Raw genomic sequence first — 25,249 nt, 5'->3', positions numbered from 1 at the left:
TATTGCACGTCTGTCCGTCCTGGGAGAGGGATCCCTCCTCTGTGGCTCTTCCTGAGGTTTCTTCCGCATTTCTTTCCCCCTGTTAAAAGGGCTTTTTTGGGGGGCAAGTTTTTCCTCACTCGAATCGAGGGTCGAAGGACAGAGGGTGTCGTCGCTGTACAGATTGTAAAGCCCTCTGAGGCAAACTGTGATTTGTGAATTTGGGCTATACAAATAAAATTTGATTTGAGTTGATTTGATTTGTCTCGTCTCATATAAATAGTCTACCTTGGATTCAGTTAATCAGACTGATCATTTTGATTTTATTGATTATTTTTATTGGTTTTATTTTGTAAGGAACCGGAAGTACATTGCCCATGCGCCAGCCTCGCTGACAGCCACTGAGGTGCTGATGTTTCACAGCATCACTGCTGCCAGCAGACGACCCTTCACTTCTTCATATGATGTGAGCAGAGTGTTGACAGTGTCGTTTCTATAACACACAGGTGAGCTGACAGCGTGTCGTCTTGATTGATTGACTTGAGATGAGCTCCAGAGAACGATTAACACTCGCGTTCAGTTCATTAACACCGTGTTGTTAGCCACTGAGCGCTGGGGCGAAAGGCTAACGACGCTAGGCTAACGACGCTAGGCTAACATGCTAACAGTGAGCTGTAGGACCGTTGACGTTGTGTCCGTGACATCCTGAGGGTCATGACGGCAGACACGGTTGGTGACGTATGAAGCTGGTGTTTATGAGGAAGTGACGTTAACGGTAGTTTGTAACGAGTCTGCGGAGTGAGGAGACATGAACATGCCGCTCGGGAGGAACGGGCTGATCGGTCTCGCTGTCGGAGCCACAGCAGGTTTGGGTTTGATCGCCGTCATCATCTACCGAGAGATCAGAAGGAGAAGGTCCCAGAGAGTGATGCTGGAGGCCCGGACACTTCCCCGGCTGTTCGACGGGGCGGACGGAGCAGCGCTGCTGCAGGAGACGCTGGATGCTCAGGGTGGGTTGACTCTGCTGCGCCTGGTTCTGACACCAGCTCATCACGTGTGTGTGTGTGTGTGTGTGTGTGTGTGTGTGTGGTCCAGCTGTGTATTATTGAGTTGAATTAAAGGGGCTGTGATGTATGTGAAAGTGAAAGCAGAGGACTTGTAGTATTATATCTATATATAAGGGCTGGACTGATAATCGGCCCCAGGCTCAGGGGGAAACGGTCACTTAAGGTTAAATTATGTATTTTACTGTCCAGGACTCTCAAAGACTCACTTTTACCGTAACAAATAATCAGTTGTGTAATAGGAGTGTGAATGTGATTAAAATGTGTAATCCTGGTACTGTATCTTGGTGTGTATGTCTCCATGCATCATGAGACCTAATTCACCCTCAAAGGTGGAGCAAAAGGTGGACTTTTATGAGACCTGTTGGACAAAATCACTTCCAATCAAAATAAATCCTTTGGCCTTTTCTATAATTATTTCACACATCTTCTTTAATCATGTTGCATTGTTTTCATTTGAAGCATAAATATTCATCATAGAGACAGTTACCCCACAAATGGACCCATTCACTAAAAGAAGGCTCCTCCTCATCAGGAGGTTTTGAATGCATACAAAATTGCAGTGAGCTGTGTAACAATCCAACAAAACATGTACTAAGACTCACCATCTTCTGTCCACTGCTCAAAGGAGGAAAGCTTAAAGCCTGACCGTTGTTTAGAGCTGTGTCTTTGTCCTGTTGCAGTTAGTTCAAGTCTCAGTTCTCACATGTCTAACATGCTGTGTGTCACTGTGTCTTCCTCCAGAGTTGGAGGCCCAGCAGCAGGCGCTAGCAGCGGTGGAGGCAGTGGTGCAGGGCCTTTCCCCAGAACAGCAGCTGGAGCTCAGGAACCAACTGGACCAGGTGCTGAACTGTGTGGCCTCCCTACGCTCCGAGGTGGCCGAGCTGAGGGGCGGACTGCAGGACATCGCAGTGCAGATCATCCAGGATGTGAAGTGAGTGAGAGTTTGCTGAGCTGTACAGTGTCTATCTGCCCCACTGAACCTTGACACAGTATGTACCTATCATAGGCCATCATAACAGAATCATCTTGTGTGGACAAACATGTTTAACGTGTTTCCCACACATTAATTTATTTGTGGCAGTCCGCCACAATATCAACATTGGCCGCCACATATTGATTTTGTATTTTTGGAGTGGTGCATCCCGTTCTCACTCACTCAAGACAGCACACCCGTCAGTGAATAGCATGATGTTATATACTCCAGTGGATACAGTGGATGGCGGTGTGGTGTTTAGTCCGCCAGTAAAACCAACGAAGAAGAGGAGGAGGACTATTTAAAGCAGTTGGCTTGACCGTAACTTCCTCTGCAAAGAGGACGGCTGGCCTTATCGTCAAGATCAAGCCCCCACAAAGAACGCCAAGCCTTGAAGCCAGTTTTTGTCATGGCCAAGCCGTGTAATTACATTGCCATGTGATGCACTGGGGACTTATTCCCATAAGCTAACATTGTGAAAGACGTATCTGTATGGTAATAAAAGATGCACAACCCCCGCAAAATGACTCGTTTTACTGTCAGAATTTGAGCAATTCGGTCCAATACAATTTTGAGAGTCTAGAAGAGCCGCCCGATTTAATTATTTTATCCAAGTTTTATTCTAGTTAGTTGGTGAGAAACTGGAAGTTAGCCGAAGTCTGTGGTGGAAGTCTCGAGTGCACATGCTCTATGGCACTCAAGCTGGACAGCCAACACCACAATTAAAGTCTGATTCTGTGGGAAACACAGAACATCATTTTAAACCCAGTACTCTTGTGACTCAAGTGATTGAAATTGTATCGGGTTAAATTACTGGGAAATAAATGATCAATATAATCATGATATATCTTTAAAACATGTCTGTAACTGATCCAAACAGGGGGAGTGGGTCAAACTGTGGACTTTTTATCTGAAAGCAAATTTGTATGAAACTAGAATATTTGAAAGCACTGGTGGCCAGACCAAAGGTTGTTTTGTTCTTTAACATATTTAGAAGGGGAATAGTTTCTCTGCTGAAATATACCACGAGGAGTGTTTAACTGGTTATGAACTGTGTCCGTCTAATGCTGATAACTCTATATGGCCTACATACTGTATAGACCTTCAGTGAGAATGGGCCAGACGGATAATCGATAAGTAGATCCTGATAAATAAAATCTGCAAATGTTTCTGTTCGATGCAACTCAAGCCAGCAGGATTCCCCATCTCATGTGAATGCAGCGTGAAGTCATACTTGTACTCTGGTCCGATTAACAGTAACTGTACAGTACAGTAAGGAGTAACTGTAAAGACATATAGTTAGTCAAAGACTACATGCTCACATGGTAAATTTGGCAGATAATTCCCATCAGTCTGCTCAGGTGAATATCTCTCTACATTAATAATGTAACTGCCTCGTATGGTGCAACTTCTTTTCACTTAAGTTAGAGTGTTGCTTTAAGACTACATTCAAATGACACAATTTACATAGTTGGTACATCAGGCTGCAGGGTTTTAAATTTGGCTGCTACTGTCCAACACAACAAGAGCTGATAAGTCTGCATGTCTACAGGAGGTCCTTAAAGTCTTTGACTGACAGCCACAGATTCAGCTGTAGCAGCTGCATGTCCTGTCTAAAGAGAGTGCAGCGTTACAATAGTCAGAGACCTCTTTTCCACCAAAGTCAATCACATGCTGGTTCTGAGCTGGTGCTGGCACTGGTTCATGGTAGAGTCACATCATTCAGTCACTGTATACATCTCCAGGTCTCAGCATTGTTAGGAACAGAGACAGCGAACTACATCGAGTCTTTACAAGAGCTGCTCCTGCTCTGCATGTCTCCATTAGCATCCAAACATGAGCGGTCCTCTGACGATGCTGCTGTGATTAGTTAAAATAGTTAAAATATCTGTTGTTTATGCTCCCATGGATCAGTCAGAACACACTACACTAGCTCTGGTGTTTAAAAATGACGGTCATGATAACCTCGCCCCCAGCCTCTGATGTAAGTGGTTCTTTGTTCTAGACCAGCAACGTGTTGGTGCCACTCTGGAACCAGTTTTCCTGGCTGAGAGCAAAGAACTGGTTCCAGAGTGGTACTGGCTCTGAACCAGCACCTGGTCAAAAAGGGGTAAGCGTGAACCTTCAAAGTGGGCCTGGCTCCACACATGGAGGTTGCTGGTATGTTGAACTGATGTCTGTTCCATGTTCCATTTTTAGGAAGGGAGTGGAGGACAGTCAGCGGGTTCGTCGTCGGCGCCATGTGGTCCACAGGGAGCGCACCGACTCCACCAGCTCCAGCTCCATCTACTTCACAGCCAGTCAGGGCATGGCCAGCACGTATGAAGAGACCAGCGAAGGAGGGTAAGTGTTTCTGAGATACCATCTCATACATTATACTACACGCTGTAAAGAAGCTGTGTCAGTAGTTTGTCTAACATTCTGTGTCCTGTTTCATTTTTCATAATCATTTGATCATTATCATTTTAAAGCCTCACTGGTCAACATTTTAAAGGGTTGTTGTTGTTGCTGTTTGGTTTGTGGGGAGGAAGATGAGGAGGTGGAAATACTCTATTCAGAATGAGTGAGGGATGCTGGGATAGATTGTTTATTCTGTGACATATCTAAATGTTTATTTTCTGTTTTTGGAATATTTTTGGCCCCCAAAAATGATGCAACACGTTTCATTTGACTTTTATTCATATCCACGCAAATGTATATATGCACCCATATCCCAATATCCCTAACTCATTTTGAGTCATGTATTTGCCATCTTGAGTAAAGAGTCCATTAGTGGTTTAACAGTGTTCAGGACTACGTCCAGGTCTGATACAGCCGTTGGCACTTTAAAACTTCTTAAAGGATAAGTACCGTTTTTTACAACCTGGACCTTATTTCTGGCAAAAGATATGGTCATTTACTCACCCAGATAACTTTGGTGTCATTCGGCGTCGTTCGGACGAAATTAGATCCAGTGTAGCGGCGATATATCCATATAATGGGAGTAACGGGGCATCGACACACAGCCTCTATATAACGCATTATCTGCCACGAAACTAGTTCATTTCACCAATATTTTGTTACGATATGCTAGCGCTATTAGCCTCTGAGTCCGGGCTCGTCTATTGTCAACATCCGGGGTCTGTAGGCTGATCTACTACCTCTGACCTGGAAGATGTCGTCTCTGAGCTGCGCGCGCACCCGCGACAGCGCGCCTTGTTTACCTGTAGCTGCTGCTGCTAGTTTGACCCCGGATGTTGATAACGGACGAGCCCGGACTCAGAGGCTAATAGCGCTAGCATATCGTAACAAAATATTGATGAAATTAACTAGTTTCGTGGCAGATAATGCGTTATATAGAGGCTGTGTGTCGCTGCCCCGTCTCTCCCATTATATGGATATATCGCCGCTACACTGGATCTAATTTCGTCCGAACGACGCCGAATGACACCAAAGTTATCTGGGTGAGTAAATGACCATATCTTTTGCCAGAAATAAGGTCCAGGTTGTAAAAAACGGTACTTATCCTTTAAGAGGCCCCATCAGATCATCCCTGCTAAGACAATTATAGACAGTTAACTAGTGCCATGTGGGATCAGGTCAGAAGAGGGACCGGACTGAATTATTAGGAAAAGATCTGGAGTGTCGCGGTTTACAAAGTAGAAGGTAACAGCTGATGAGAAAAATAAATGACACAAGATTGAGCCAAGTTCGCACAAACTATAATGTTAAATATACACCTTTTGTTACATAGTGTTTATAACAGTATGTTCAAGGCTCATACTCAGAGCTTATAGTAACAGTTAATGCTATATTACTCTCCATTCTCTTCTCACCTCATGACTAAGCTCTATAGGTATTTCCTTTTTTCCTTCTCTCTTTATAAACAAGAGTTAAGAGGCAGAATGTATCTTTGGCAACTGTCACATTGTTAACTTTAAAATAGTTAATTGGGGTTATATTAACCCACTTGTTCATCGCTGTTCAGATGTTCCTAGAACAACAAAGTGAGTTCTATGTATGTGTCATTATGTTTGGAAATAAATAAAGATATTGTTGGAAAAAAAAATAAAAAAATAGTGCCATGTGGCTAATACTGACTGACTGACTGAGTGTTTAGAACACAAATGACAAATGATGAGCTGGTGACTGTTTCAGGTTGAAATACAATCCACGAAGGTCGACTGGAGTAACAGATCCATGAGTTTGAAGTCTTATGAGGTTGTAAAGTAATTAAAATAATGTGAGGAACGATTTTACTGCTCTGGACAGTCATCACAATGGGACTGTTTTAACCTTCGTCTTGACGATCCTGAGGTAAACTGTAGCAGTATTCACCTCACAGTCATGGGATGTGTGTGTGATTGTTGGATGAGGCTGCCTCACGTCGTAGTAAAAGTTGACCCAGGTTAAATGTTTCTGCCAGAACCTCTGTGTTTTCAACCCGCTGGTGCTCCCACTCAGAACTGAAATATTTCTTCAAACGGTGCTGCAGTCACCCTGATGGTGTTTCTGTGTGAGCACTCTTATGTTTAATTCTTCACAGCAGTTGTATTCTAACTGGACACAGAGTGGACGTCTCTGCAGCACTGCAGTACTTTATTATAATGCTGTTTGTCTCACACGTATCAAAGAATCACAGCTCCTGCAGTTTGGATATTGCACTTGGTCATGATGCAGTTTTGATTATACTTTGATTGATTGTGCAGCCATAAAAAAAAACATATATTATTTCTCTCGCCTTTTGTGATGGAGCCATTTTGACTCTGGACCAGACCTCAGCTTGTGTCATAAATATAGTTTCAAAGAGAAGAATAAACCCCTGCAGAGTATTTTTCAGTGCTGTGAGAATCACCTCATGATTCTCCACTGATCCTTCGTGTGTGTTGCAGGTACTCGACGGCCTACGCTGAGTCAGACTACACAGATCGTGACACGGACAGAGAGGAGGGAGAGCGGGAGCCTGAACAGGAGTCAGAGGAAGACGAGGACAGAAGCTGTGCCACTGTCCTTACCTTGCGTCAGGAGGACTCCCAGGAAGAGGAGGTGGAGGAAGATGAGGATGAGGAGGAGGAAGATGAGGGGAGGCTGCAGCTGGTGACCGAAGCTCCCAGTGGGGAGCTGGCTCTCCTCCTGGCTCAGAGTGACATCCTCCACACAGGAGACGCCAGTTTAAAGGCAGAGGGCTTCCGTCTGCTGCTGGACAACAGAGCAGAGGTGAGGGACACCACTGAGACTGACTGCTCATGTGATGATACACTAGAGCTGAACTATTACAATATTATGTCCACATGTGTTATTCTCATACACGTGTCATAAATATAGTTACACTTAGTGAAGGTACTAACTTCTTAGTTATCAATAGAAAATGATTGACAGTTTACCATGTCACAGTCCCAAACATTAGTGCTCACGCCTCACATTCACTGCTCTACTGTGGCTCGTGTGAAATAGATTTCTCTGTTTCTCTGGACTGCTGATCAGAAAGAATAAACACAATGAAGACATCACATTGTAATTTTGGAACTTGTCTTTGTTTTTGACATTTATAGACAAATCAGTAATCAGAAAAGTCATCAATGTGTCATTTATAGCTGAAGTTGTTTCAGCCATTACTGCTTTATGCTCAAGCTTTAAGCGTTACTGTCCCATGTCTGATATATTCTTCACTTTAAATGAGATCCTCTTGTAAAAACGGCCATGTTAGCCTGTGAGTGAGACTGCTGCTGGAGTGTGCTGTGGTTGTGTATCTGTGCTTTTAGGATCAGCTGATGTCTCAGTCAGTCAACAGGACAACCAGAACTATGGAGTTATAATTGCTGCAAAACGATTTGCAAATGCATATCTCAATCTGTGTGTGTGTGTAGTCAGATCTGTGTGTGTGTGTAGTCAGATCTGTGTGTGCATGTTCAGATCTGTGTGTGTGAAAAAAAAATCTGTATGTCTGTATTCAGATTTGCAAGTGTAGACAAATCTGCAAATGCATGCAAAGATCTGTGAATGCGTACACAGATCTGTAAGTGTACATAAATCTGTAAATGTGTAAACAGATCTGTAAATGCGTACACAGATCTATAAATGTCTGTCATCAGTTACAACTCAGGCAGGAGCTCTCGATTGGCTGTCTTTTTACACGTGACTTTTGCTACACTTTTGCCGTGGCAGATCTGCAAATGCATGCAGCGAGCCGCAAATGTGTAGAAAAGATTTGTCTGTTACCTCACTTTTCCTTTGCCCTGAGCTCAGGCTCACAGGCTCACGCTGCCTGGCTGCAGTAGCAGTACACCATGCAGTTTGATACACCATGAGTCGGCACGTAGCACCCAGTGATGTTAAGCGTGTCATTGTTGGGGTAACAGATGATCGTTGCGCCCGCGGTTGTGATGTTGAGAGGCAGACTACAATGGATTCTTGATTGTTTGCTGTTGTATTGTAGATATCATCTACATGAAGCCGTCTGTACTCCAGAATGCTGCTGTGTGATCGGTACATTCACATTTAAAAGGAGTGATCAGAAAGTTCACACTGTACCTCCTGATATCATTGAGCGAAAGCTCCATGGATTTCCCCTGTCAGGAGACTGTTTAAGAAAAGCTCTGTTTTGCTTGTGTGTACAGAGGCCTGAATTTGAGAGACAATGTCACTGCCTCATGTGGTCGTACTCAGTGACTCCTCATGTGGACGTACGTCACTCTGTGCTAGACACAGTTGTTATTTGTCTGAGCTGGTTATTTGACTGAGCTGTTGTGCAGTGTGTGATATCTGACCTGTGAGTTCAGTAGTTGTGATTGGCAGGAATGAATTCTAAAATGAAACTTTCTGTTAACTTTGAAGTCCTGGAAGTCTTTGTATGAATTTAAAAGCTGAAGGCTGCTAGACAGTTGAGACTGAATGTTAAACTCCCATCACTGTAACTGTCAGGGCTCACTACATAACAGACAGTAACCAGGAGACTTAACTTGACTTTCATGACCCAAAATGCTTGGTAAAAGTAATCTTATTACAGTTCTGGGGTAATGAATGACTGAACACTGACTGATGTTGTTCTGTGGCCACAGTATGGAGACAGCAGGGAGTTTCTATGGCGACTGGCTCGGGCTTACAGCGACATGTACGAGTCCACTGAGGACAAGCAGGAGAAGAAGAGCTACGCACAGCAAGGTCACACACACGCACACACACACACGCACACACACACACACACACACACACACCAATATAAAGATGATTATGTTAACTTTTGACTGAAACACAATTAAATCAAAGTGAGCGGCACCTGTGTGTGCTGTGTGTTGCAGTCAGTCTCATGTTGGGTGAGTTACTCAGAGAACAACATTATGATGTCATCATGCTGATGTTGTGTAGAGATGGTTCTGGACACCTTCAGTGGGACAATCAGCAAAATATGGCTCTTCAGTAACACCTTGTGGCAGCTGTAAGAAATAACAGCATCATCACCAAATGTGTGCAGGCTGCTTATTATAATAATAATAATAATAATAATAATAATAATGTTCAGCACAACTACACAAAGTGAGGTATCCGTATCAGGGTTGCACCATGTGGTAAAAACAAAAATTCACATTGACAGATTCTACACTTGACATGAATTATATTATTTAGAATATTTCTTTACTTTGCAGTCTGTCTGCATGCACAAACACTGCTGGTAACATACATTTGTGAACACAGACCACACTACAGTTTAATACATCAAAATTAATATCAAAACACCCCTAAGCCTTACTTATGACTGAGCAGGGCCCAGTTAACTCACTTCTAGCATACTTGTAGGCACTTCACACAGACTTAGATGGACAAATATTAAAATGATGTGCAAAACAGCTGATAATTACAAACCTAATTGCTAACCTTACTCGTGGTTAGCATAACGTTAGCATTAGCTACAACAGCTAGCAACTTTACCTGCAAACAAAATAGCATTGTTAGCATTGGCTATGTTCTGAAGTTAACAGCTAACTACGTTCCTGGCAGGTCAACAAATTTAAAACAGTGTTTGGTTGGAGACGTTTGGTGGATAAGGTGAACAAATAAAAAGTTTGACTAACTTACCTGATGAGCAGCAGCGGCGGCTCAGTCTCCGACTCAAACACGGTGTGTTTACTTTGAAAATCCCGGAGATTATCTCTCTCAGTTGTGAGTGGGAAAGTGGCGGAAATATCAAGTTGGATAAAGCAACAAGCAGCATTACACGTCTTACGACAATGAAATAGGAAATACCCCCCAAAATGGGATGTTTCATTATACAACGTGAACAATGGAGATTCATTTATACTTTGTGCACGGACCTAATAGGTTACAATAACAAATGCTTTTATTTTTAAATGGAAATGTGTTGCGTTGTCTTCCGTTAGTGTAGCAGGCTCTCAGCATTCCTCAAATTTTCAGAATATCAAAATAAAAAAACAATAAAAATCAAAAACTTAATTTTCACGTTATTCTGTTTTTGTTTTAAAACAGAATAACAGGCACACAATGTGGTTTTGTGTTATTCTGTTTTTCCCGTTTTTTCGTTCTGGGTTTAAAAGAGAATAACAGAAGAACAAACTTGTCAGGGGTCCCAACAATTAGCGATAACAAAATAACATTTAATTTTCAATTCATTAACATCACACCTTTCACATCTCAAGTCTTTAGTAATTAATTATTTAAGAATGCTGCTGAACATACAGGCTACTTGGGGACCTGCTGAAGAAGAACATGGTTGAGTTTGCTAAGAACAGTTTAAAAAGATTTGTTAAATATAATTTTAAAAATCTATGTAGAAATCAAATGGACAAGACAGTTATAACAGATGTAAGCCTGTGTATTTCAACTGAGGGAAATATCTAATTTTAAACAATCTTCATGGCCTTTTGAACAGAGATTTCTGAGTTTGAGGTGCACTTGAACGCAACGTGACGTCCCTGTCAGCACACCTTTACTGTATGAAGTGGTGTAGATTTCAGAGTTTAAGACGTGCACCTGAATGCACCATGAAGTCCCTCTGAGTGTCTCACACTCCAACATTAAATTAGAGATGCAGAGATAAATGTATGGAGACAAAGGACACCTAATCGCAGCAGAGACGCTCAGCAGAGCTTCTTATTAAATGCCTTTCAGCACTAACTGTCAGTGTGGTGGAGAGTCTTACACGTTTTACCAGCCAACAGAAAACATGGCCACAGTTGGAGCTTGGTAGACTGTTCCTAACTCAGACATGGTCTTTTGACTACATTAGTTGTAGAAACTGTGTACACACATTATGTATCTGCTGCTGAGGAGCCATCAGTAAATTCTGTGGTGTAACGTGAAGTCAGCAGTAACAACACACACACTCTGTTCAGCTGTTAACTCAGCACAGTGTCAACAGCAGGGAGATAAGCCTCATTTACAGTCTGTGTTTAAGTGTTTGTGTCTGAACATCCTCCTCCTTTTAAAATAAATCTGTCCACTCAGGTTGTGAAGAAAACAACCCTGCAGAGAGCAGCCAGAGTATTTCAGGGAACCTGTTGACCCAACAGAAGACAGAGTTAGAGCCAGTGGACAGTGACTGTTGTACTTTCTGTCAGTGACCTGTGAGCTGTGTTGCAGGTCGGGAGGAGGCAGAGTCGGCCCTGAAGAAGAACGGCCTGAATGCCGAGTGTCACAAATGGTAAGAAGGTGAACTGAGCAGAGCTCTCTGGTGATCTGGGTTCTGTCTTCATGTCACAGTATGGTTGTCTTTGCCTCCAGGTTTGCTGTGCTGACAGGACTCCCCTCCCAGTATGAGAGCATGCACAGCAAGCTGAAGAGCAGCCACATATTAAAGGTAACACACGCTCACTTCATGTATGTCAACATGTGGTATGTAGATAATCATGAGTATCTGTGCTTCCCTCAGGAGCATCTGGACCGGGCCATCGCCCTCAAAGACGATGACCCCATGTGTTTCTACCTGCTGGGCAGGTGGTGCTATGAGGTGAGACTCCAGTCTGATCACATGACCACCATAAATCCAACATCAGCTGTGAACAGCCATGTGTGTCTGTGTGTCTGTGTGTCTGTCTGTGTGTGTGCGCAGGTAGCCACTCTGGACTGGCTGGAGAAGAAGGCAGCTGCTGCTCTGTTCCAGAGTGCCCCCAGCACCACCCTGCATGACGCCCTGGAGAACTTCCTGAAGGTACCACACTGCTGGAGATGTCCACGCAGTTCTGCTGCTTCACGTTAATCTGACGTGTTAAATATCAGTTGAATATACACTGTGTTCAGCTCTGTAACAATACACAGTCAGTTTGAGGGGAGGGATGATCTCTTGTGTATTGTTTGAACTTGCAGGCAGAGGAACTGAGTCCAGGTTTCTCCAAGACTGTGAGGCTTTACATCGCAAAGGTACCCAACCTCACCACGTGTCCCTCAGAGTCATTTAACAGATGATGTCATAGAAGTAAACCATCTTCAAGGCTAACATACTGAGGTGTATTTTGTTGGTTGAGCTCTTGTTGTGTGTTTCGACTGTCAGGACTTTAAACAGGAATCATTGTGTTGTTTGACTCGTAGTGTCACAAGGAGCTGGGAAACATCTCTGAGGCCTCAAACTGGACTGAACTGGCTCTGAAGATGTCAACAAATACTAAAGATGTAAAAGCTCACTGATTACAATGAGAAACAAATAAATCATGACTCAATTTGTCAGATGTGTCTCTGAGCTGTAGAATGAAGAAGTTAACGTAACAATAATTTTGTTTCCTTTCGTTGTTTCCCAAGGATGAAGAGACATCTCAGCTGGAGGCTCAGCTTCACGTCTTAACTGACAGAAAAATCTGAGTCAGTTATCTACATGTAGCCCCTCAGCCAATGGCACCGATTGGCTAGTCAGGCCGCCAATCAGTGGTCATCCAATCAGATGAGCTCTACAAACAGCACATTCATCACCTTTCCCTTCATTGGTGGATATCTTTGTCATACTGTCACTGTGAAATGATATGGAGTTTATTGATGTGTATTTATTTTATTACAATTTAACTGAGTTAGTATGAGATCTGAGTAATATATATTGTAATGTAGTGTAAGATTTCTTTAATGGTTTTATCTGTTTCTTTGCCTTTTCAACTGATTAAACACAATAACAGGGTTTTGTTTTTCAGCACCATCACCTTAATTTAACAGGTGGAGTTTAGAACGATGTCAGAGATGAATGTGATTATCTGCATGGCTAGATAAACTAAAGCAGAGTAGCCCAGACAGAAACTTAATGTCTGGCCAGCAGACAAAAACAAACTGTATTGTGATGTTTAGATTTAAGACCTGCTTGGATCCAAAGTTCCCTTAACTAGCCTTCTGCCGTGTCTCTGCCCACTGAGCTCCACTATGAAAAGTATTTAATAAAAAGGGATCACATATATTTAAAGAGCATTTTAAACTCACAAAAAAATGAAACTGCATTAATGTTTATTTATTACGTATTCTGCACTTTCCTTTTGTTTATTGGCTGGTTTAAGTCAGAGGTTAGTGAAACAGGGCAGTGGGTTCCACCATGGGCACTAAAAGACCGAAGCCACTCCCATGTTGGAAAAGGATTTAAGTCGTGTTCACTCATTTCATCAGTGGAACGTGTGGAAGTGACAACAGTAAACATGATGTGGACACGGAGCTGGTGATCCAGTTTGATCAGGGGTGTTTAAAGAGCTGTAAGGTCACTACGACAGATACATCTTGTTGAGTTTTCTCTTCATGGATTACAAGTTGTTCTGCTGGGCTCTGTTGCTCTCTGACAGATGTTTGTTTTGTGTAGATAAATGACATTTCATGTAGATGTAGTGATTAACTAGTGCCAGATCAGAATATCAGTCTTTTCCCAGCTTCACCTCACTAAACAGCCCAATAGAAACGTATGAAGCGACTGAATCTGTCCAGCACCTCAGTTAGATGATGAAGTGGATTTTGTGACTGAAAAGATTATTTTTGTACCTTGAATTTATTTTGGGGGTTTCTGCTGCTTTTCAACTTTTTGTTTACATTCCTGTTATTTTCTGAAGCTGCAGTATGTGAGCAGGTATAACTCTGTGATTAACATTTTAATGACACTTTGCTTTTTATTTATTATTTATGTTGGTTGATTTTGCAGTCACTGCTGTTACCAACTGACCACTGAATAAACGTTTTATACTTGTATGTAATTTGCAGTCGAGTGTGTTTAGTAACCAGTGTAATCTTTCCTGAGCTGTGTGTGTGTGTGTGTGTGTGTGAGGGGGGAAAAACAATATATTAACACTTGACAAAGTCTGAAATCCTTTCATGACGATGATGCTAACAATGAGACAGTGGATTTGACAGTAAAACAAATTTAATTTAGTAATGAAGATTATATACAGAAACACAAACACACCACCAGCAGTGGTGAAGCCGGCAGGAGCTTTTTAAAAATACATACGTTTCAGCAGCTTTCTCATGAAACATTTCACCATCACACATCCAAAAAGGTACCACTCAACAGAAACTCAAGAAAGACAAAGTTCTCAAATTATTTCAAATACTTTTTCCCCCACTTAAACTACAGCAGCACATTGCATTCAACAAAGAAAAAAGTTTGGCCCCATCTCTAATTATGACTGAGATCTTTAGTTTGTTTTTAATTATGCAACAGAGATCTAATAATGATGTGACAAACAACTACCAATTCTGTGAGGGCTTTTTTAATTATTATGGAACATTGCATTGGTAAGTAATGAGAGGTGAAGGCCCGTTTTTCCACTCGACACCATGGGACCTAGTGTAAGAAAAAATGTGTTGCTGCTTAAAGACAAATGATCCTCTGATCTGTTTGATCATTTCCAACTTGAAAAAAGCAGCTCCTGTTTATCAGCAGCTCACCAAACTGACCAACTCTCCTTTCACAGAACTGCAGTTGTCAATATGATACGTTAATTTTTTTTAGAACCTTCTCTGAGCCCGGTCGGCTCCATGTTGGTGTTGGTGACGTGTTGATGACACAATGTAGTTCACTGATAAACCAGATACTTAACCATCTCTATGACTAACTGAGGCTTTATTGATTTTTTAAACATCATACACAAATCACAACATAATCACATGTGCGATTCACGGCACAGTTAAAATGGGAACCAAACATTTGTCTCTTCTCTTCACTACTGTACTCATGCTTTCCAAAATAAGGTCCAATGGGACACACTGCGGGGCTTCGCCTCTCTATGATGAGATTTTTTGTAATTGTAGAGAAGCAAAATCATAATAATGACAAAACTATCAGGTAACTATAAAGAAGTGTCTTGTTCTGTCATGACTGCGGAAGTTTTTTTTCCTTGTTGTGTGCAATGCTTCTGTATGAATGAGCCCTCCATCTGCAGAAAACTCTCATCATTCACCAACCCCTCGCCCGGTCTCTTGATTACCCATCAGTCTGAGGCTGTGTGTGACAGCAGTAGTAACAGGTAGCAGGGTCAAAATCACACACACGACTTAAAGTCCAGGATAAGGTAGCAGTTGTGACATGTGCCACCACCCCTGCTGCTTCCTGCCTCTCTGCCAGCTCAGTCCTTGGCATCTCCCACTCCGTCAGCATTGATGGCGAACATGGCTTCAGCCTCTGGCAGGCAGGGCGAGTCGTAGATTTTACAGATCCTCGTCTCTCCTCGGCCTTTCCTCAGGTACAGACTGCACAGAAAAGACCAGGTGGAACAAAGTGACACTAGCTGACATGTAGTGTGCTCTGTCTCAAACCCTGCTGCAATAAAAGCACACCCTGCTTCACTCACCGTGTGGTGGAGGCGTGAGCCATAATGTTGCCTCCAATTGGTTTCTTGGGGTCTGCAGAAAACATGGCAGCCCCATCCACCTGTGCTACCACCTGGTTGGTTATCACCACGGCAACCCCAAACTGTTGTGACAGGATTGAGTTACATTAGAGAGTGAATGAAATATATGAGGGATACTGTGAGCTGTCGATGTGTCAGAGCAGCTGACCACCTCATCTGCCAGCCGGAGCAGCATGCGCAGGAAGCGGCCCAGGTGTCCCTGTCTGGCCGACAGCTCGCCTCGACCCGAGTAGTCTGTTCTGTACAGAGCTGTGGCACTGTCCACTATCAGCAGAGCATACCTGACACACACACACACACACACACACACACACACACACACACACACACACACACACACACACACACACACACACACACACACACACACACACACACACACACACACACACACAGAGAGAGAGTGTGTGTTAGCTGTAAGGACACACACTACTGCCTGCACCGTGTGGCAGCAGCTCAACCTTCACACACACTCACAGGTGTTAGTGATGATTATAACTACTGTTGTCTCTTCAAACACTAATGTGTACAACAGGCTTCACTGGTGTCTCAAGGAATTATATTAAAATGGAAAGAATACATATGTATTTCTACAATGATCTTGATTTTATGATTTATTGGCCACATTTGCCCTCTGTGTTCTGTTACTGGCTGCCATGGTTTGATGTTAAATCTAGTACAGTGGTCTTCACTAAGAAACGTTCAATTCAACAAAGGTTTTTCACTTTTTCCATCAGATCACTACTTGTCTTCTTTGTGTTGAGCTGGTCCTGGATGGAGACGCTGCTCTCTGTTGGTGGGAGTGTGATCAGTGCTGTGGGCTCATGTGTAGTTTTTTTTGTGTGTGTGTGAATGTGTGTGTTTCCATCAGTTCTGCTGACTGTCACACTGCAGCTCTGAACTCAGGGATTAAAATGAACATCCACGAGTTGAGAGTCAAAGTGAACTGTGTGTAATGTAGTGTTGTAGTCCAACCTGGCAGAAGCAGAACCAGAACCATACTGTAAGAGCTGTTGATGATTACTCTACATGTTCTGTTTATGTCCAAATAAACATAAACTCCACAGTTTATATATGTTTCCACACAACAGCGTGTCAAATATAGGCTGATAGTGTGTGAGCACTCACTGACCTGGACTCAGCCATCATGGCAGAGGCTTGGTACAGCAGCTGGGTCTGATGGTCTGTGTTGAAGGCTCGGGCGTAGGCCACGTTGTCCAGAACGTCACTGCCTACCAGTCCATACCTGCAGTGAGACAGCGGTCCTGTGAATCCATCTATTGCCTTCTCTAGATGAGGCCATGCACAGACAGGATCACTTTATACAGAATGCATTGGCCACCACTGATGCATGAAGTCCACCCCAAATCTCAATCTGCCTCGACTTTCTAAACGTTTTAACCTTCACATTTTATGTTTCATATAATTCCTTAGGATGGGAAGATAGAACCAGAACCTTTGAGATCTGGCTCCATCAGAATGGTATGCCTCAGAGCTTATCACTTGTTTTTATCTCAGCTTTTCTGACAGCTGCTCAACAAAGATGTCAAACTTTGTGTCAACAAGGAGGAGTGATGATGGAGAGGAAGAACCGGTCCAAAGCACGGCTTCATTTTACAAAGACAGATGACGTGTGATCCTTAATGTCAGTCAAATGAGAACTTCAAGTCAGCAGCACTATGCTGAAACATCTTTCTATGGGAAATGGTTAAAGGAGCAGTCTGTAGTGTTGGTGAGAAAATGTTAATGAGCAGACAAACATCTTCATTGGCTGATATTTTTTTTATGCCTAAACAAACACAATTTATATGGTTTTACTATGTTTATACGTGGTGGACCCTGCCACCTTTCTAGCTTCAAACTGTTCTGGGACCTTATTTTATTACAGCTTGTTTATTCAGTTATAGAAATATGGAAAAATACATGTCTGAGTTTGTATTATTACTAGGGATGCTCCGATCGATCAGCCACCAAAGTGCAGATCAGAAAAGCCGATCGCATATAAATACATGGATTAAAGTTCTCCTTTGCTATGATGGATTTCCGTCATTCAAACTTAACAGAGGCGACTTGTGAGATCAATGTAGATCGGAGGAGAACTGTTGGCTGATTTTTATTGACAGATTGTCACACTCTACAGCCAATGGTATCGTTAACAGCGTGTGCGCGCCTGACCACTGACAGTGTAGTGACCCACACAGGGCGGGATCTCAGCACGGAGCGTCGCTAAAGTTTAGCTGCTTAGCTAGCAAGGACTGCTACGTTATCAACTGAGTTTAGTCAGCACGTGAGAACTCGTCTGACTCGTGGTGTGGGGTGAACTTATCATATTCATGTTATGTTGTGTGTATTTGTGTAGTCTGATCTGTCATAAACAACAGATTACATGTTACGGGGCGCGTTTGTGTCGCGGACTCACGGTGCCACAGAGATGGGAGCTTTTTTTCCCCCACCGAGACGAGAGAGCTGAGCCTGTGGCCAGAGCGACTGTCTGTTTAGTGTTTCATACTGTACACAGTGACTCAACTAAATCACAGTGGGGGTAAAGGAGACGGATTCTAGGGGCCCATGATTGAGGGGGGCCCAGAGAGGCCCCTAATGATGATGAAATTATAATACAGAAAAAATAATGACACTAAGTTATTAAGTTATTAAGTTAACTTATCCAATCTCCTCTATTCAGGATCCTGACTATCTCCCTTTCAGGCGGAGCTGGGGGGTATTCCAGAAAGGAGGTTCAACAAACTCTGAGTCTATCCATGAACTCCGAGTTGACTTACCCTGTGAAGTGAAACTCTGAGTTTTCAGTTCCAGAACAGTTGATCTGAGTTAGGTAAGTCGACTCTGAGTATGTTAACTCTGAGTTGAGCTCGTGCCTGACGACTAGTAAAAAGCCATCATCAATGGAGCTCCGATACTGTGATTCACCATGGCAACGGGGGAAAACAGGAAGCAGACATTTTCTGGGGGGAAAAAAGTAGCCTAACACGGCTGCAGCCCTATAAAAATCACTGACAGAGTTTTAGATGCGGTCTTCTTTTCATTTTGAATGTAACATCACTTTATTTCATATTAGCCTTTGAGGAAGTGGTTGAATGTTGTTCAATGTTTTATTTTATTTTATTTTAGGCTATTTTATTTTAGGCTATCGGCTGAAAATGAAATATAAAAACAGTCTCACGATGGCTCCTCACTTTGGTTTTATTTCACATATTAAACAAAGTAAAAGTTTATTCAGTGGATATTTTAACTTGTAGTAGCTTTTACCACCAACAGATGCTGTTTAACACACATCTGTGTCCTGACATCCTGCTGAGTAGATGAACATGAAGTGGTGCTCACCTCCACCTCCACCACGTCCGCCAGAGGCAGAGGAGCTGGTCCTGAGTCAGCTCGCTGGGTGACCAGAGGTAGAGGGCGTCACTCACCCCCAGGACCCAACATTAGAGGCAGACACACACTTACTGTCTACAGATTGAACTAGAAGTCATTTAATCTCCTACTCAATGCGGCGGCAAACTAGAAACACGGACTTTGAAATTGCTACAATAGGCTACTGATGGTTAGGCTACTTTTGTAGCTATCAGTGGGAAATACAGAAAGCCAAATGAAATGTGAGTTATTTCTCTTTTTCTGGCTGCTGGAAGGTGATTGATTAACCTGCGAAGTGATTAAAGAGGATTGTTTAGACCTAAGAGCACGTCAGCGATGACGTGTAGCCTGATATTCGCTGTGCGGCCGGAGAATATAAATGACGGACTGATGAGGAGCGGTAGCTACTGTTCGGTTCAGTCCTCGTCAGGGAGTGAGAGCTCATCTAAATTAATCTAAATTCTCCTCCTGGTGTAAAACTGTGAATTATTTCTGCTTAAACATGATTGGACTGAGAAGGAAAGGACAGCCGCTGTCAGACAACTCCGTCAGACTCAGGGTTTCTTCAGGTAAACCTGCCAGTGAGCAGGTTATGTTCACAGAGTAAGTTACCTCAGTAACAGACCCAGAGTTTAAGTTACCTCTCTTTCTGGAACTGAAAACTCAGAGTTTCTCTCATCTCAGGGTTAACAAACTCAGAGTTTTCACAAAACCCGCTTTCTGGAATACCCCCCTGGTGTGATGTGTACACAATGTTGTGTGCGAATCCAATAAAGTGCAAATATCTCTACCGAAGTGCAAGTGCCATTATTCATGTGCATTGTTAAGTTGATTGTGTATATATGTATAAAAAATAATTGTAAAATATTTCCAAGGCTCAAACAAATCTGTCCCAAGTAAAAATTGTTTTATTTGTGATTACAGTCGGCAAAACTGAGAAAAATAGTTTGTAAGAGCCAAGTGAGAGTATAACATATGTAACTGCATGTTGACTGTTACTTTCTTTAAATAGAGAATGCATTGAAATTATGTAAGTAAAATGTGCATTTCTTAATTAATTTTATCTTATATTTTTCTATTTTATTCAGCTTTATTATTTATTGCGTTGTAGTTTATACTTGCATCATCATCAGTATGCTCTGCTGCAGACTGCATAATTCCAGGCCATCAGACTGAGACGATTCAAACCATAATAAAAGGTCGTTATGATAGGATGAAAAGGATATTGAACATCAGTCAAGGTGAGACCGAGACCCTGGTGACACACATCACCGAAACTAAATAACTTTTCGACTTTTACACAGCAGTGGCACTGGCAGTAAGTGAAAATGCGGTCATTAAGCGGGTAATTTAACGCCAAAATACCTTTAGAACTGCATTTAAAAATATCAAACTTGTATCACAACTCTGTCTCGAAAAAAACTCACCCTAGAGTCATTTAATTCACTTTTCCCACCATATTTAGCCCCGTTCAGAGCTGTCATTAAGCCAACAAGCATCCTCGCTCCCGAGACACAGCACGACCGCGCTTGGGAGTTCACGCACACAGCTGTGACGTCACCATGGAAAATGAGACTTTGGGGGGGCTTTTCTGGCCTTTAGAAAACTTTTTGACGGTTTAAAAGTCCATGACTTAAAAATATGGAATACAAAGATTAGCAGCTAACAGTGGTTACAGCTGGAGGTGTCCTGAGAACAGTTTTACAGGCTTCTCTTTTACTAGTGGCCACTGCAAAAAATCGGCATGCCTGCTGAGAGGCTTCATCATATCCAGGTTATATTATAGATCCATGAACGCGACGAGTCCTTGCTAGCTAAGCAGCTAAACTTTAGCGCCGCTCCGTGTTGAGATCCCGCCCTGTGTGGGTCACTACACCGTCATTGGTCAGGCACGCACATGCTGCTAACGATACAATTGGCTGTAGAGTGTGACAATCTGTCAATAAAAATCAGCCAACCGTTCTCCTCCGATCTACATTAATCTCACAGGTCGCCTCTGTTAAGTTTGAATGACGGAAATCCGTCATAGTGACGGAGACCTTTAATCCATGTACCATGTCGGCAGGCTTAGAGGACTTTTTCTTTGAGACAACCACAATAAAAACGAAATACTGTACAAATATTCTCCCATTTCATATATTTAGATGATGACAGACCGTTACCACAGCTCAACTATAATCAATCAGGGACTCGATAAAGAATGGGACTAATCAGCAGAGTCAATAATGGAATCGGTATCATAAAAACACCCATCCTGAATCATCAGATCCCAATCACAGAACATACAGCAGTACAGACTGAGGGAGTGGTGAGAAACAATTATTACAAACTGCTCTGATCTGTGAGGGCTGGAGAGAAACAGTCACATGTTCTCTATGATGACTCACCGTTCAGCGACAGCCAGGAGTCTCTCTGGTCTGAAGGTTCCCTCTGTGTCAATGTACATGGCTTTACCTTCTCCACCCCCCTGATCAATGGGCAGCTGTGGACAGAGGGCACAGTGCAAATCAATCAGTGCACTAACAGGTCACTGTACAACTTCCAGCACCAGAAACAACATGAGCAAGGCTGCACAGGTAATCCAAATATTAGCAAAAGTCCCATACGGTCAAGTGGGATATCCAGATCATAGAGGCTGAACTTCTCTGATGAAGGTACCTGTGTGACACACAGCATTACAGTGAAGTACTGTAGAGCTGCAGAGATGACCTGGACTACAGGTCCTGTTCTCTACAGACCCGACATGTCACATCATCAGGATGTTTAGAGTTTTTCAGTGAAAATGAAAAAGTGAACTGTGAATCTCAGTGCAGTCGTCATATCTGTCAGAATAATCCCACTATGATCTTTTTGTTACCACGTCGTGAGCCCCAAATACAAGAATGTACATTTAGCCTGTATCATTATAATGACACAGTACTGTCTTCTCAGTAAGTACACTGGTCCACAGTGTAACTAAAACTGATACAAGATGCATTTTATCAACAGTCTAAAGTACAGAACAAAGCCCAGTGGGTCATGTTACATTATCAAACTCCCGCACAGTCAGTGTGGACTCTACCTGACAGGTGACAGCCAGTGTGTGGCACAGCTGGGTCTTCCCCGTCCGAAACTCTCCAAACATCTCTGTGATGGAGCCCGTCTCAATCCCACCTGCAGGACAAATGACCGGTCAGATGAATCTGTGGTTAAAACCCTGGGACACTGGTCGGCCCAGTCTGTGGTGGATCATCTTTCCCACATGAGCAACTGCTGATCCTCAGGCTGAATGTCTGGATGATACTCAACATGTACGAACCCTGCAGCAGCTTGTCGAGCTCCTTGGAGCCTGTAGAGACCTGGATGATCTCCGCTCTCCTCTGGTGGAACTCAGTAGCTGTGGTGAAACCCATGGGAACCAGTTTGGCAGCTTCAATCTGAGATACAAAGTACAAGAAAAATAGATGAATGAAAGACGATCTTAGAGAATTACTAAATACTAAATATCAACACAGAGAGAATGATCCTCCATTACAGCCTGTTGATCAGGACTTCTTTCATATCGAGCCCTTTGGCAGCTGAATGGTTACAACACACACTGACCACAGCCAGCGCTGCTTTGGTTCCAGCTGATGACCTGAGTATGTATGTCACAGCCCTCCCTCTCTAACTGTCACTGTCCAATGATGGCAACATACTGGACTGATTGTCAGACTGCAGACTTCTGCTTTTGAAAAAAATGACACTGCATATAAATGTTTCACTGATCACATAAACAAATGTCCATGTTTGTCCTCACAGAAGCACAGCAGAAAGGTTTCATGCTGCATCAGGAGAGTTATCAGTCACTCTGTTTCTTACTATGATTTTGTCAGCTTTAGCCTCACTGATGCCCTTGATGTTGAGCAGCTCCTTCTTGGGTGCGTAGGCCACTGCCTCGATGGTGTGGAAGCCTGCATCCTCCAGCTTCTTGATGTCACTGGCACTGATTCCACACTGCTGCGTGTGGAGACATCAGACAGTCAGTCACACATAAATCCACTGGGAGAGATCATTAAGACAAAGTGTCCTGCTGCTGGGCTTAACCCAGTAACATGAGATGGCTGAATACAGGAAGGTCTCTGTTCAGTTCACAGAACTGTACACAATGTAGAGGGTTTGTAGTGTTCACAGCTGGGACACTGCTGGCGTCAGCTATGTGTTAAGGCTTTGAAAAATACTGTTGGTCTTTGTAACATGAATAGCTTTATTCAAACCTGACAGAGCTACAGCCCGGCTGACCGGAAAACTCTTTTCTCATTCATACTGCACCACCTGCAAATCACTCATTCTAACACACTGTTCTTCTTGTTAAAGGTAGATCTTGTACGATAGTTGCTTGTTGAGTATACAGTATGTTAAACATATTGTCATATGTAGAAAATCTTTTTACACTAAGATTAAATAACGGTCATTTCAAAGACTGCAGTCTCAGCCGAAAGCCTACTATTGTGTCCTGTTTTTAGATTTACAGAGGAGAAGTAGAAACAGTTCACTCTACATTCCGTACAGTATGACTTATTATACTTTACAGGTTGTTGATTAATATTGCATGTTTTTAGTTTTTATAAAAAAGAAATGAAGGATATTCAGGACAATTGCTGATTCATTCCTGTTGCAAATATTTTAGCACAGTCAATAATGTGAAAAGGTGTACAATGAAATACTGATTTATGTGAAAAATCATTCAACCTTTAAACAGTTCATCATTTATGTGATGCATTGGACGTAAAATGAACTTTTCAGCCAAGATGACTGTTGGTTAGACAGACTGTGAAAGTGGCTTCAGTGTTCAGAGCTTGTTAGCAATAATAATAATAATAATAATAATAATAATAATAACAACAACAACAACAACAACAACAACAACAACAACAACAACAACCACTTTCACAGTCTGTCTAACCAACATTCATCTTGGCTGAAAAGTTCAGCCAAGATGAACTTAGCAGAGTTAAAAAGGTGTCCAATTTAATTTGTATTTACAGACATGCGAGTGTAAAGCGTCTCATCAGACGCGGTGGCCCGCATTAATGTTGGCCGTGTTATTATTAGCCATTAGCCGCAGCTAGCGATTAAAGGCTGACGTCACGTTAATGATTATAAACAACGTAAAAAAAAAAAAAAATTAATCGGGCATGCCCATATTACGTTAATAGACACAGTGTCAGTATACTAAGTTTACATAGATGTTGGTGACTGAAAAGTGTTATTTTCTCTGTTAAAGTCCCAGAATGAAGCAGAGAAAAGTCGACCTGCAACCAAACAGCAACACACACAGCCGACTCTACCATCTGTGTTTGACCAACAACGAAAATATGATGCCAAGTCCCCAGAATATTTAACGTGTGGTTCTGTTAATTGTTACATGTTGTAACAGAGGTTATTTTTGCATTTTTTTCTCATTAATAAAAGTATTTCTTTTAAATTTTGGGGTCTTTTTTTATCCTTGTGGTATCGAAAATGGTATCGAGTATCGAATATTTTCCTGAGTATCGGTATCGAGTTGAAAATTTTAGTATCGTGACAACCCTAATTCAAGCTTGTTGGTCCTCCTCACTCAGACACACAGTGGTGCAGCAGGAGTCTGTGTTTGGATTCAGGTGAGATACAAACCTCCAGTCTGCAGAGGGGCTGAGGGCCAAAGTTCTCCTCCTCCTCCACCTGGACCTCTGCCTGCAGCCTGGCCTCGCTCCTCATAGCCATGGTGTGGAGACCTGTGTGACAGACAGGAGGAGGGAGGCTCAGTGACAGATAGTGACAGTCCTGTCCTCACTGTAGTGAGCATGTTACAGATCAATGATATCATGTATATATATATTATATATACAGTTGCAATCGGAAATATTCAACCCCCCCAAAGATTGTAAGGATTTACCAATGAAAGTTTTTTTCAAAGAGCTAGATTTAGCTTTGGATGACTTATTTATCAGTTGAGTGATACATAAAATCAACAAAGAAAATGTATGGATTAGTATTCATGTGTAACAGTATATTTTGTTAATATAGCCAAGTCACAATTATTCAACCCCTATGTAATATTGCTG

General features: G+C 42.5%; 2 protein-coding genes across 5 annotated transcripts in view; one reads left to right on the top strand and one right to left on the bottom strand.

Moving 5' to 3' along the window:
- The first annotated feature begins 365 nt into the window (after window positions 1-365).
- On the top strand, window positions 366-14,151 carry rmdn3 (regulator of microtubule dynamics 3). Its single transcript, XM_084376921.1, has 12 exons — window positions 366-989; window positions 1,788-1,977; window positions 4,219-4,362; window positions 6,891-7,215; window positions 9,057-9,159; window positions 11,593-11,653; window positions 11,734-11,809; window positions 11,882-11,959; window positions 12,062-12,160; window positions 12,316-12,369; window positions 12,538-12,618; window positions 12,745-14,151. Exons 1-12 carry the CDS (start codon window positions 788-790, stop codon window positions 12,802-12,804), a joined length of 1,473 nt encoding a protein of 490 aa, XP_084233047.1. The 5' UTR covers window positions 366-787; the 3' UTR covers window positions 12,805-14,151.
- An 857-nt stretch (window positions 14,152-15,008) lies between these two features.
- Window positions 15,009-25,249, bottom strand: part of rad51 (RAD51 recombinase) — a 29,621-nt gene continuing 19,380 nt past the window's right edge. For all 4 annotated transcript variants that reach the window (XM_084377557.1, XM_084377556.1, XM_084377554.1 and 1 more), the window contains 9 exons: window positions 24,819-24,919; window positions 23,025-23,162; window positions 22,483-22,600; window positions 22,246-22,337; window positions 21,572-21,666; window positions 16,945-17,058; window positions 15,964-16,093; window positions 15,753-15,874; window positions 15,009-15,651 (listed from right to left, as the gene is read on the bottom strand). In XM_084377557.1, the coding sequence (XP_084233683.1) occupies window positions 15,528-15,651; window positions 15,753-15,874; window positions 15,964-16,093; window positions 16,945-17,058; window positions 21,572-21,666; window positions 22,246-22,337; window positions 22,483-22,600; window positions 23,025-23,162; window positions 24,819-24,919 (1,034 nt within the window). In that variant the 3' untranslated portion in view covers window positions 15,009-15,527. The remainder of the gene's footprint in view (window positions 15,652-15,752; window positions 15,875-15,963; window positions 16,094-16,944; window positions 17,059-21,571; window positions 21,667-22,245; window positions 22,338-22,482; window positions 22,601-23,024; window positions 23,163-24,818; window positions 24,920-25,249) is intronic.

This window comes from Pagrus pagrus, assembly GCF_965226575.1.
Source record: "Pagrus pagrus genome assembly, chromosome: 16".
Classification (NCBI taxonomy): domain Eukaryota; kingdom Metazoa; phylum Chordata; class Actinopteri; order Spariformes; family Sparidae; genus Pagrus; species Pagrus pagrus.
Note: the sequence above shows the minus strand (reverse complement) of the source record. Positions and strands in the feature narration are given on the sequence as shown.